This window comes from Homalodisca vitripennis, chromosome 3, assembly GCF_021130785.1.
Source record: "Homalodisca vitripennis isolate AUS2020 chromosome 3, UT_GWSS_2.1, whole genome shotgun sequence".
In the NCBI taxonomy this organism is placed as follows: domain Eukaryota; kingdom Metazoa; phylum Arthropoda; class Insecta; order Hemiptera; family Cicadellidae; genus Homalodisca; species Homalodisca vitripennis.
Window position 1 is genome coordinate 139939854 of NC_060209.1, and position 12251 is coordinate 139952104.

General features: G+C 30.3%; 1 protein-coding gene across 1 annotated transcript; it reads right to left on the minus strand.

The window, feature by feature from the left end:
• Positions 1–7739: 7739 nt before the first annotated feature.
• Positions 7740–11809, minus strand: LOC124357586 (endocuticle structural glycoprotein SgAbd-1-like). The gene is made up of 4 exons (XM_046809505.1): positions 11705–11809; positions 10516–10674; positions 9128–9384; positions 7740–8140 (listed from the first exon to the last, which is right to left on the minus strand). The coding sequence occupies exons 1-4, from the start codon at positions 11714–11716 to the stop codon at positions 7867–7869; spliced, it is 702 nt and encodes a 233-aa protein (XP_046665461.1). The 5' UTR covers positions 11717–11809; the 3' UTR covers positions 7740–7866.
• Between the last annotated feature and the right edge of the window lie 442 nt (positions 11810–12251).

Consider the following 12251-nt stretch of genomic DNA (forward strand, 5'->3'; position numbering starts at 1 on the left):
GCTACACGCCAAACAAATTGGTAAGGTTAGTAGCAATGCACGCATATGGAATCTGCAAATCCACATGAGATCTTTGAGAAACAACCCGACTTGCCTAAAATGAAAGTATGGTGTATTGTGATTAAATAATCGTTTATCATGATTTTTTCTCTTTTCAGAACACACAGTAATGTAATTGTATATCCCGATATGTGAATGAAAAAAAAGTTTTCTTTACCTGGATGCCTTAGAAAATTCAGCAACATCATTTTCAACGTGGTATTGCATTCCTGCAATTTAAGGAATTTCTCGTAGGCGCTTTGGATGAATATATTGAGTACTGATGGACGGGCCTAGAATAACCTAAGAAGTACAGACCTGACAATTTCGTGTGGGGTGACGTAAAAGCATTGTTTATAGCGAACTAGTTTAATGCGTGACCTACGTCACTTGAAGAACAGGATTAATGAAGCAATCACAACCTTAACGAAGACATTTTAACTAAAATTTGGGCAGAACCATCGATTGAAAAATGGACCTACTCGTCATAGCCGAGTGACTAATCGTTATATAAAATGTAAATAAACACTTATAAATTATAAATAAAAATATACAGAGATTTTTATAAATAAACCACATTAACTGTAATTATGTTTTATTTTAAATAATTTACAAAATTCCAATATGTACATGCGATATATATGGCATGTCAGACTTGTGAGTATCTCCATTTTACTTTGAAATACTATAAAAGCCACAGAACCAGATTCAATAACTAAATCTTAGCAAAGATGTTTTCATTTTTCTATTGACTAATAATTATGATTTACTTACTATTATAACAACATAACATTATTCCTTGTGTTACACAAAGAAACTAGGCATAAAGTTGTGTTTTGAATATTTGTGAGAGTACACTTTACTTGTGAGTGAAAAATGGTTATTTGAATATTATGAAATTATTCAAACATTATGAATATTTGTGTGTTAAATTTGAATAAGGATACAGATTTAGTACAGAAACATTGAAACATTCGAATAGCTTGTCACCTATCAACCCTTCAATTATTGAACTGTCATCTTACTATGAAGGAACTTGATACGGGACATTGGTTGGACGAAACTTGAAATAGCCTATGTAACTTATTAATTTATTATCAGATTTAAAAGCTGAAACTACATTTCTATTTGTTTTAACTTTTTTTAAATAGTTATCTTTCAAGTTAACACTTTTTTATACATCAGTTTAAATATTTCAAATGGCAGCTCTTCTGGAATTGCCAATTCGACCCTAAATTGTGTTATTTACATATTATATCAACATACAGAGTTAAACAAAGTGTCGGTACGAGTTTGAATTCTTATTTTAAATAACATACAAAAGAATGGACAGTATTAAAAAGAGATATGTCATTAGTTGCACTTTGTTTTATGCTCTGCTTGGTCCACGTAACAATGACCTAAAGTTTGCATCAATATGTTTGAAACATTATGTCTATACAATCAAAATACAATATATTTATCTATTCTTGTAACAAAGCTTTTTGCGTAACAGTCCTGTACATTAATTATTTTTCATTTTTTTCTTAGAATTTCCAATTTTTTTAATAAAATTACCGTTATTATTAGATCCAGAGAAAGGTTTCGTGTACATTAAATTAATGCTTTTTTTAAAATACACATTTTTGGCAACAAATAAGGAGTTTATTAACGATTACATGTTATTACGTCCAAATCTTTAGTGCTTATGAGTTTTCAAAATAGTACAATACACTATTTTTTCAATTTCAAACATTAAAATAGCCTTAAAATAACTAAATCATATGATTGTTTTTAATATTGTGTAATACATTAATGTACGGATTACTTCCACTAATATTTACACTTAACTTCTGCGACATAACTTGTTTGGGCCGTTACATGCGTTACCAACAGCTGGTATTTATTTATATCTTACATCTTCTCTTGAAGTACTTGTCGTGGTGAGATATCTGGCAAGTGACCTTTCAAAATAACAGCAATACCACATATTTGTCTTGTGATTGCTTTTTTTTAGGAAGTATGTCAATAGAATTAGTTGAAAATGTTCAATACTTTCTTCAAAGTTTTAAAAAATAATATAAGTACAATGCATCCATCTTACAAATAAGCAGTATTTGTTATAGACAATATCAGAGACAATTTGTCAGAGGCATTATTCTTCAAATCAGAGTCTGCCTAGGCAACTCTAAATGAATTTTACTTTACGTATTCTAACTAAATACCAATTTTAAATAATGCAATTAGTTGGCTTACATAATTATTTATTATATATTTTATTACTTTATATGAGTTGATTTACAAAATGTAATAAAGTAAATCAATGAAGCTATGCTTTATTAATTAAAATTTAACTAGCTTAAACATTTTAAGAGGTAAAATTAATACATCATTGTTCTTGATTGAATTTTGTAAACAATCACATTTACAGTAAACAAATAGAATGCAAAATTATATAAACTGATACATTTCATACCTAATTATTGGTATTTTGATAGATTAAGTAAAAAATAAAGTAAAGTTTTAAGAATAATTCCGGTAAAACTACATGTATTTCAACCAAATGTATGTTATACTTGACAACAATATAACTTTATGTGTATGTTATGTTTGTTAAGGAGCTCAGTAAAATCTTTCCTGTTCAATTATTATTTGACTTAGCGATCAATGTGTGTCACAGTATTTATCGACAAATACCCTTTTTTAGTATTCTTGTATACTTTCAAAACATTTTTCTTTTTGAGCTATTGCATCTTGAAAATGTACTGCACCATTTTGAAACCTGATGTGAAATATTTATAAACTTTTTTCAATCAAAGGTTTCATCAGACTAATCTTTTCTTACAAAGTTTGAATTTTTGTACTTTCATTAGATTTAAAAATAAAAATTTTCCCTAAAGACACACGACGGCAAATTAAGAAATATGAGAATACACAATAAATGAAAGGAATATTACTTATTTTGAATTGAAAATTTTATACAGTAATTAATGGAGACCCTGTATAAGACATTGACCTAAAAAAGAAATACTTTTAAAGAGTAGTTATTCAGATAACTCCAATAAATGGTATGATTCAATCGACTCGCTTGTCTGTTTCTTAAATTCTATTCTAATACTATGAGGACAGACCTATTAGGTTCTTTTGAATAATTGAACTGCAACTATACTCTCAACGTTTGACTTGGTTATACAGCTCCCTTAAATGGCAGAGACTTTAACACATCTTGAACCATTTAAAGTGAGTTTTAACTTTAAAGAAAAGATTAGATTCAACGAAATTATTGTATTTGAAACTAGATGCATTTACAGAAGCCGTATAATAAAAATAGTGTAATTACATTTTATACTTGTTTATAAAATATTAGTCGATACATTTATTTATCAATTTTTCTTCTGTTATTATATTTAATTATGATGATTGTATTAAATTGCATTGTTTTTTCTATTGGATTAACTATTCTGTCGTAGACTACTTTCTATGTATCTTTTTTTAAAGAAGAACGTCCAAGCCGATACTTTTGTATCGGCTTGGACGTTCTTTAATTAATAAAAATAACTTATTTAGTTATTTAATGGTTTATAATCCGATGGAAAGAAATCTAAGTCCCAGAGTCCAAATCATTATTTATACAACGTCTCTACACACCTAATAGTTTTATTTCTACCAAAATGTTGCAAGTATATTGGTACATATTAATCTAGGGTAAACCTGGCTTGAATTAAAGAGCTCAGCACTCTTTGATTAATACAAGTTTAAAGTTTACACATAAAAATAATATATTTATAGTTAATGACGATATTAGTTGTATATTGGGCCTAAAACCGCAACACAACCATTGTAGCATAGAGCAAATTATTAAACTTTTAATATTTTTCCACAATTGGTATCGTTAATTTCGTACATATAAATACAATTAACATTTAAGTAAACTGAGAACTATGTAGAACTGAAGGACTGATCATTTATATACATCTTGTTTATCGTATACTAATATTATATTAAACATTACTGTAAATTATTTCTGTGAAAAGGCAAGTGGCGCGCTGGTAAAGTGAAGTGGTTGGGCAGCTATCTGTACGGAGAAATTCCCAACTTTTTACAGACATAGCAGTTTGAAATTTCTGCATCATTAAACCTTATTTCATATATTTTTATTTGTAATCGAGAAGTTCTTTGAGGGTGAATTCTTTCTTTATAAGACCGCGGAATGTGCCGTGTGTTTAGCAGATATACGACTACAAGTTCCTCTCGTGGCTGAACTTCAACAAGAACAGTATATCATGGATTGTGTGCCCAACCGGTAGGCCAGTCTTGCCTCTGGTTTAACGAGCTTTATTTATTGGATACTTAACGTCCTTTCAAAGTTCAAGATGTACATATTTAACCACTACGAATAAATGCTGATATTTTTTTAAGCTTGCTTTCTTTTGTATTGAAGACTTCTCAAAAAACGTTTCAAGAAGTAATATATATATTTGTAGTATATGTATAATAGTTTAATTGAGAGTATATAGAGATTATTTCAAACAACTAGGGTTAGACACAATCAGGATGATGAATCAAAGTGGATAGTTTGTTGGAAGTTTATTTTTGACGATGGAAGGATCGTGAAGGAAACAGGAATTTTCAGGACATTTGCCAGGATAAATGGCCAGGCTAGTTTTTAACCTCGTGTGTAATTATTTATTAGGTTAGTTATTTACCTGAAGAAGAGATCAGATGGCAGATCTCGAAACGTAGTGTTACTGAATTTTTGTTTCACTGAACAATGGAAAAATGTATGTTTCTTTCAAAGTGGATACGTGAAATTTAAATGATTTGGTAAAGTATTTAAGCTTATATAATTTGTAGCACCAACGTTGGACAACACTGTATGCTTATTCTCGAGTATTGAGCGAAAATAATACTCTATTTATGTCATTTTATTTTAATTGGTATTCCATTCTTACTATATTACTTACAAATAGTATTGAATTAACACACAACTACTATTTATTATAAAAGAACTTTCACTGCTACTAAAATTGGAAGCCATTCATTGCGTATAAGGAAATGTTTCAGCCTTTTCAGTGGAACTTTACCTGCTTAATATTTTACTTATTATAACATTGAAAAGTAAAAATTATTAGCAATTTTGAAAACAATCTCATGAATATAAACACCTAATTGATATTTAATAACTTGTTGCAGTAAATAAAAAATACTTCAAGATCAATCAAGCAGAACAATATGTACTGCATCAAAATGAATTTTATAGTTAACAATGACAACTATCAGATAATTTCAGTTGTTTACGGAGCAATCAGCTGCTTATGTCTTGTGTATTTTAACTGAGGGATTTCTTGCATAAAACATGTATTACTCTGTTATTATTTGTTGTATGGAAATCAACTTTGTATAAAAACGTTCACCTAAAATTAAACTGTAATTCACCACTATTCTTATATTTTTTTATAGAATATTCCATTCTGAGTTATTACAGACAGATAGACAGACAGACAGAAATGAAATTTCGACACTTCAAGTGATGTAACTTAACTACCGCCCAGCCAGTAAGTCAAAAATATTAATGAATTACTTTTGTTAATATATCAACATTGTTATTTATAAAATGGTCACTAAATTATACTATATTATATTTATTACCTTTGGAATGCATTGTTAAAATATGTTGTTTGTGTATATCTATTCTTATACAAAAACAATATTTATCTTTAACGCAACACTGTCGCCGCTATGAGATGCCCAAAAGCACTTAATTCAAAATATTTTAAATAATAATGTAAAGTAATGGATGTTCTATTTTATTATATGAAGTTAGGACTAAAAATGCCCTTTATAAAACTTAACTTGGGGGTTAACGTGTGAAAGATAACTTCCGAACTACCACTAACGCCAGGAGTAATCGTGTTACTTGCAAGGACAAAAAAATATAAAATACAAACATACACAATTATGTATACTCACATAATATATCACATACATATATATATATATATATATATATATATATATATATATATATATATATATATACATTCACGCATACATAAAACTTATGTGATATTTATTCATTGTTTAACGATTAAGCAATTTCAAATGACACAAAATATTCTATATTTTATAATTAACGTGTAGATTTTTAAGTTTTTAATAGAACGTGAACGTGAGGTGGACTCAGATCACCTTAACTAACAGGACCGACAAGCCAAGAAAGTTTGGCTGTGGCAATTGACTGGGGGTTTTCGTGGGGACCACAATTTTTGGCCAGGAGGAGTGCAGCCGCTTCCATGTGACTATTACCCTCATCGTCAGTGACCTACTCATGCAATTCTAGAAAAATCATTATAGTCAAATCATTTACCATGTACAATAATTAATGATAATAGACGATTTAACTATTATATAAGGGTCTTAAGATTTCATTTGAGAAGTAAAGCTGCTGCTGGGTAGGAGAAGTTACAAATATATTGTGTTTTTTAATTGTAGTTTTGAAGTAATACCACAATATACTCTGAAGAAATAAATATAATGACGTATAGAAAATCTACCGTATATTATTGGTATGTTTCAATGCATCCTTTTAATGAACCTAAAATTAAAAACATACCATGAGATCGTAATATTCTCTTGCATGTCAGATATTATAAGTTACAATACCGAAAAACATAACTTTGTTTACAGTTAACTTGTATAAACGTAGTGTAATGAAAGTGTAACATTGTTAATATCCATTTAAATGTGGTCTTGGAATGGAAAAAGGAAATCTTTCCTCACCATATTTGTCAAACCAATATGGCTTGCAACACTTCTGAAAAATGTAATACTTTATAAACATAAGGGTATTGAATAGGTGACTCACGAGATTTCAGAACAAGTAGTTTATGAAACTCTGATCTATATTTCTTTATACTAAATAACATTACACGTTTAAAAAAAAGACACAATAATTACATTTTGTAATGTGGCGTAAATCTTCTATTCTAAGTACAACCCCAACAAGACAGAGCATAATCTAGTCGTGGTCAACCATAGCATGGTACCTTATAGCAATAAAATGAAATAAGTACTTTTTTATTGCAGCGTTCTCAAAGAAAATAAGTTGTGTTTTCATTTAATCTCAAAAAATCTTAATGAATCATGCACGTATTTAATACCTTTTATCCCAATCAATCACGTTTTTAAAAACTATGCATTATGAACACTATCAAATGCTTACATTATATCAAGATGTACTACATCATATACCATATTCTCATTAACATCTTAACGTAACTTTTCTTAAAAGGCAGTTAGTGCGTCATCCTTGATCGATTTTGTGAAAACCCAAAAGGTTTATTGCTTAAAAATTTATTCAGTTTTAGGAAAAAAAATAAACGCTTCTTTATTATCTTTTACAAAATCTTTAAGAAAATAGAAAGTAGTGATATAGGCCGATAGTTGGATAAACAATTTCAACCACCTTTGTAAAAAGCTTTTGATTTTTTAACGTGATAAACTATTTCGGATAAAGATTCGAATTATAAAAATCATAATAATTGATTTATTAATAATGATTAAATATTATTGTTTCTGTTTCAAGTGTTATTTATTCAAATCTTTTACTATTTTGTTCGTTTAAGAATAAACTAACAATTTGCATTTTTAACATGTACATTTTAATATAATTCTTATATAACTTATTGGGATCTGGAAGAAGAATCATACTCAAACAAAACTTACATTTTAATTTCGTTTATTGAATGGTTGTGTTATGATTATGTACATTTGTATAAACACTATTTAATTTCCTGTTTCAGACGATATCATTATTAGTTCTGAGAGCTCAGCAGATTATTATATTATTTATTGCTGGTTTTCTGGTTGTGGAGGCAGACTCCTGATGTACGCCAGGCTCTTGGCTATTAGAGGTGGCAGCTCGGGTTCCTCGGGCGCTACGGGCAGATGGTTGCCTTGAGCCACGAAACCATTCTCGTCTGCAGTATAGGAGGTGGTGATCACCTGACCATCAGGAGCCGTGTAGCTGTAGCTGCCCTGGATCACCTGAGCCTGCTCCTGGGGGCTCAGCTGCTTCACGTCACCAACAGCATTCAGAGCTATTCCATTTTCCGTCTCAAATCTGAAGCACACACAAACTCCGTATATATATTTTGTTCACAGTCATTATTAAAAGCCAAATATACTGCCAGTCATCATACTTTTAACCCCATGAGAACAACATTAAACCTCAAAAACTTTACACTCTTTTACTGCATAAGATATAATGTGGAATATTTCTCACTTTAAACAAGTATTTAAAAAGCATCTAACCGCTTATTTTAGATATTTTAATTAATTTTGTAGAAAAATATTTCACACGTTTTTGCGCACTATATAATACTTTTCGGAATATAAGTTCTAGAAGAAAGACTAGAAACCTAGGTAAAAAGGCGCTTGGATGTGCATTAACCATATATTTAAAATTAAGCATTTTCCATACATTTACCACCAAATGTCAGGGCTAAAAAGTACAAGTGTTTTAAGTTGTTCTTTCGGGGAACTCAAAGTAGTTTTATTACAGCCGGATAATCAGGTTTAAGGATGAAGACCTTGTATTATATAGACGGCAATCAATGAAAATAATATAATACGAAGAAATGAATAGCATTGATAGACTAATGGTTCTATTTATTACTGTACAAATATTTAAATACGGCAAAAATGTCTTATAATTAGTTTATTTTTGAACTAATATTTCTTTGTAGTTTACTGCTAGAAATAACATAAATGGCTTAAAAGCATTTTATACAAAGAATGAAAAGATATAACATTTTTCACCTTCAATCTGTTCGTAGGGTAAACATAATTTGCAAATATAATAAATATAAGTTCGTAAAATTAAATTGAAACATTTCTGACACTTTAAACATTTTAATGTACAAAATATTATCTGTATAACTGAGTTGGTATAGTTCCTATGAGTTTATACGCATTTCGCTTCTTTATTTGTTAACGATTATACATTTTAAAACATTTTTTCATCGCTTGTTGAACTTTTAGGCTTGACTGTTGTATACGTATACTTTTATAAAATACGATAAATATGTACATGAAGTATTTAACTCACGCGTATTGGAAACGACCATCGAAATTGTTGTCCAAACTGGACCTGACGATGGCCCACTGGGGCACCTGTCCCTCTTGGACCTGATACCCTCTGACGAGGGCCTTGTTAGCGGTTGGCACTGGAGCAGGGGAGAGCGCAGCCTGACTGTACACCCTGTTGTAGATCTCAGGGGCCTTATACTGCACCTGCACTTGTTGAGGTTGAGGCTGACTGTACTTTATCGTGGAAATTTGTTGAGATGGTTGGAAAGAAGATACCTGAATCGTAAAAAATATATCTAGAGAAAAATAGATATAAGGTTTCATAATACTCCAATCAACCAGTTTTTGTAAACAACTTACTACAGCGTATATTGAATAATTTTTCACTTATTTAAGACTTGATGTGTGTTACTAATATTTAATAACTCGTATTTTTTGTAGTTTTAAAACAACCATATCAAGTAATAATGTATTGTTCAAGTAATGGTTGAACAATTTGATAAAAAAAAACATTCTAAATATAAGTCTACAAACTAAAATATAAATAATAATGAATGTACTATTAAATGTGCAACTACAAATCAAGAAATTAATGTTATCTATACATTTACGCTCTTTTTGTGTCCTTAATTCTATAAAGGGCACCACAAAACAGGTTAACTAGATATCGCACATTTTTAAGATTGAAATAAGTGCATATTCTTCAGATATTGCAGATTAGATTATCAATAAACCGCCATTTTGTATTTTTGTAGAATAACCGCTATAAAACGCTTTAATAATATGTGTAAAAACAGGCAAATGACTTACTGACTCATGCAACTACATGATATTCTATATAGCATTAAGAAAAATGGTGTTGTATTATATAACATTTTCTTTAAGTGTATTCAGTCAAATTACATAAAAATATATATTTGGAAAACTTTTAGTGACAAAAGTATTTGGAAGTTCATAGTAACGATATTTTTAATCCTCCGTCGCCCAGAAAATATCTTAACTTTTGAGGTTCTCTTAGTTCTTAATCGACAGACTATTTACTCTCAAACTTATAAATCATATTAGAGGGAATTGTTTCAAGGAGAGGCTGTTTCCCTTTTTAGCCTTATTCTACCCGCTCTTCAGAGGCACTGGCATGTCTAAGGAACTTATCAAACGGAATAAGGAGTACAATATATAGTCAACGATACTGATAAAAATCGCAACAGTCACAGGCAGAATTTGAATGCATGCTATCTCTAATTTAGACTACATCTAAGTCCAACGCGCTAGACCACTCGACTAGCGGCTCTCCAAATTCATCATTGAATTACTTACTATACATTTATATGGTTAGTTTATCAAAATATATTTCATACTTTAAAGTTTAATATGACGATGAACGAGTTATACTATCCACACACAGACCTGGTATTGGCTGGGAGCACCCACAAGGTAGGCGATCTGCGCGCTCTGGGTGGTAGGTACGGGAGCAACTGCAGGTAACAGGTAGGCATGTACCTGTTGCTGATGCCGGAGCTCCTGGGGCGCACTAGACGCCACGGCCACCAACACAGCGAATGAGATCTGCAATCAGGCGAATTAATGTTATGTCCATTTGTTAGTTTCATGTAAATATATTGTTTCCTCTCATAAATTTGAATGTTTCAATACATAGTACACAAATAGGAATTACAAAACTTTATATATGCCAGGCATGTTATCTAAAGAAATCTTAAGGTTTTTATTTCTCTTCACGTGCTTTTCTTTTCAAAACTGGATAGCTATAACCTGTTTATAGTGATTGTAATTGTTAATACATTTTAATTCTAGTTTTAAATATTTCTTTCATCTACACCCAAAATATGACAGTAGTTTAATCAATTAATTAATAGATTTCAGGTTTAATCATAATTAATATCGCACTAATTACGTGAGTAGAAACACAATAAAATGTTTGTTTTGTAGCATTTATTTGTATCATAAGAATAATATAGGACCGGTTATTCTACATTAGAGGTTAACCATTCGTGTTTAAGACATAAAAAAGGACATAAAGATAAATTATCGTATGTAAGATACAATAAACCAGCAATTATATGGTTAATGTCTTACACTTCATATACCGGTAGTAAATGCCCTCAATTAAAGTAACCTGATAGTAGAGCAAATCTACGAAAATTGCAATTAAAATTGTGGAAATATTTGCGTATTTTGTATATCACCAATATTAAAGCACAATATATTTTACTTGCTACCGTTTAAGGTAATGGCTGATCATCATGCTTAAACAAAGTTTCAAAATTACTTTATTCTGTTAAAAACCCTTTGTGTTAAAATAGTACAGCCTGGAAGATGTCTACAGTAATAACATATTATACTAGAGTCTCATACGTAGTTACTGGTTTTGTAACCAAACGGTAAATGTCAAAAAATCGTGTGGTCTAACTTTATTAATTTCCCATTGTCAAACATTTTTAATAAATTCTAAAAGGTTATAACATTGTAATTTCGCATTGTCATAAAATTATAGAGGCTAAATTATTAAAAGATTTATGTTTGAAATATAGTGAAATTTACTTTTTGAACCACAAACGAGAGATGTGTTTCAACTTACCACAGCCAACATGATGGAGTAAGGTGCCTAGAGTTGTCTCTTCTTGAAGTATTTATAGGGCACAAAAAATCACTCACATATGGAGGGGACTTAAACAAGAACAGGTAGAATCATAATTTTTAGTAGGATTAGTACCGCCAGGACGTTTTTAGCTCGCCCAAAGGGTTCAAGGTTTGTCAAACCGGGACTATTATTGCGGCAGGTTGGTGATATTGGATCTTCACAATGAATAAATCCTGGAGATCGCCCAATCAACCAAACTGGTTTCATTAATAGCGCTGCAACGTTGGTATCACGCTTCCTCTGCGGTAATGTGGATCAGAATAACAGCGTATAAATAGCCATTAATCTTCAAAATTAAGTCATAAGGTTGCGTCATACTTGTCAAGGCAGTTAGAAACCAGTTTTACTTATAATTCTTCTTCGAAAAAGGGGGTTAACAAATCGCTTAAATTATCTTTTATGGATGTTCCTGTATAATCTCAAAATAGGTACCACTTAAGTCATTGTTTTTTTTAAATTTCATTTTATATTCGTTGAAAAGTTG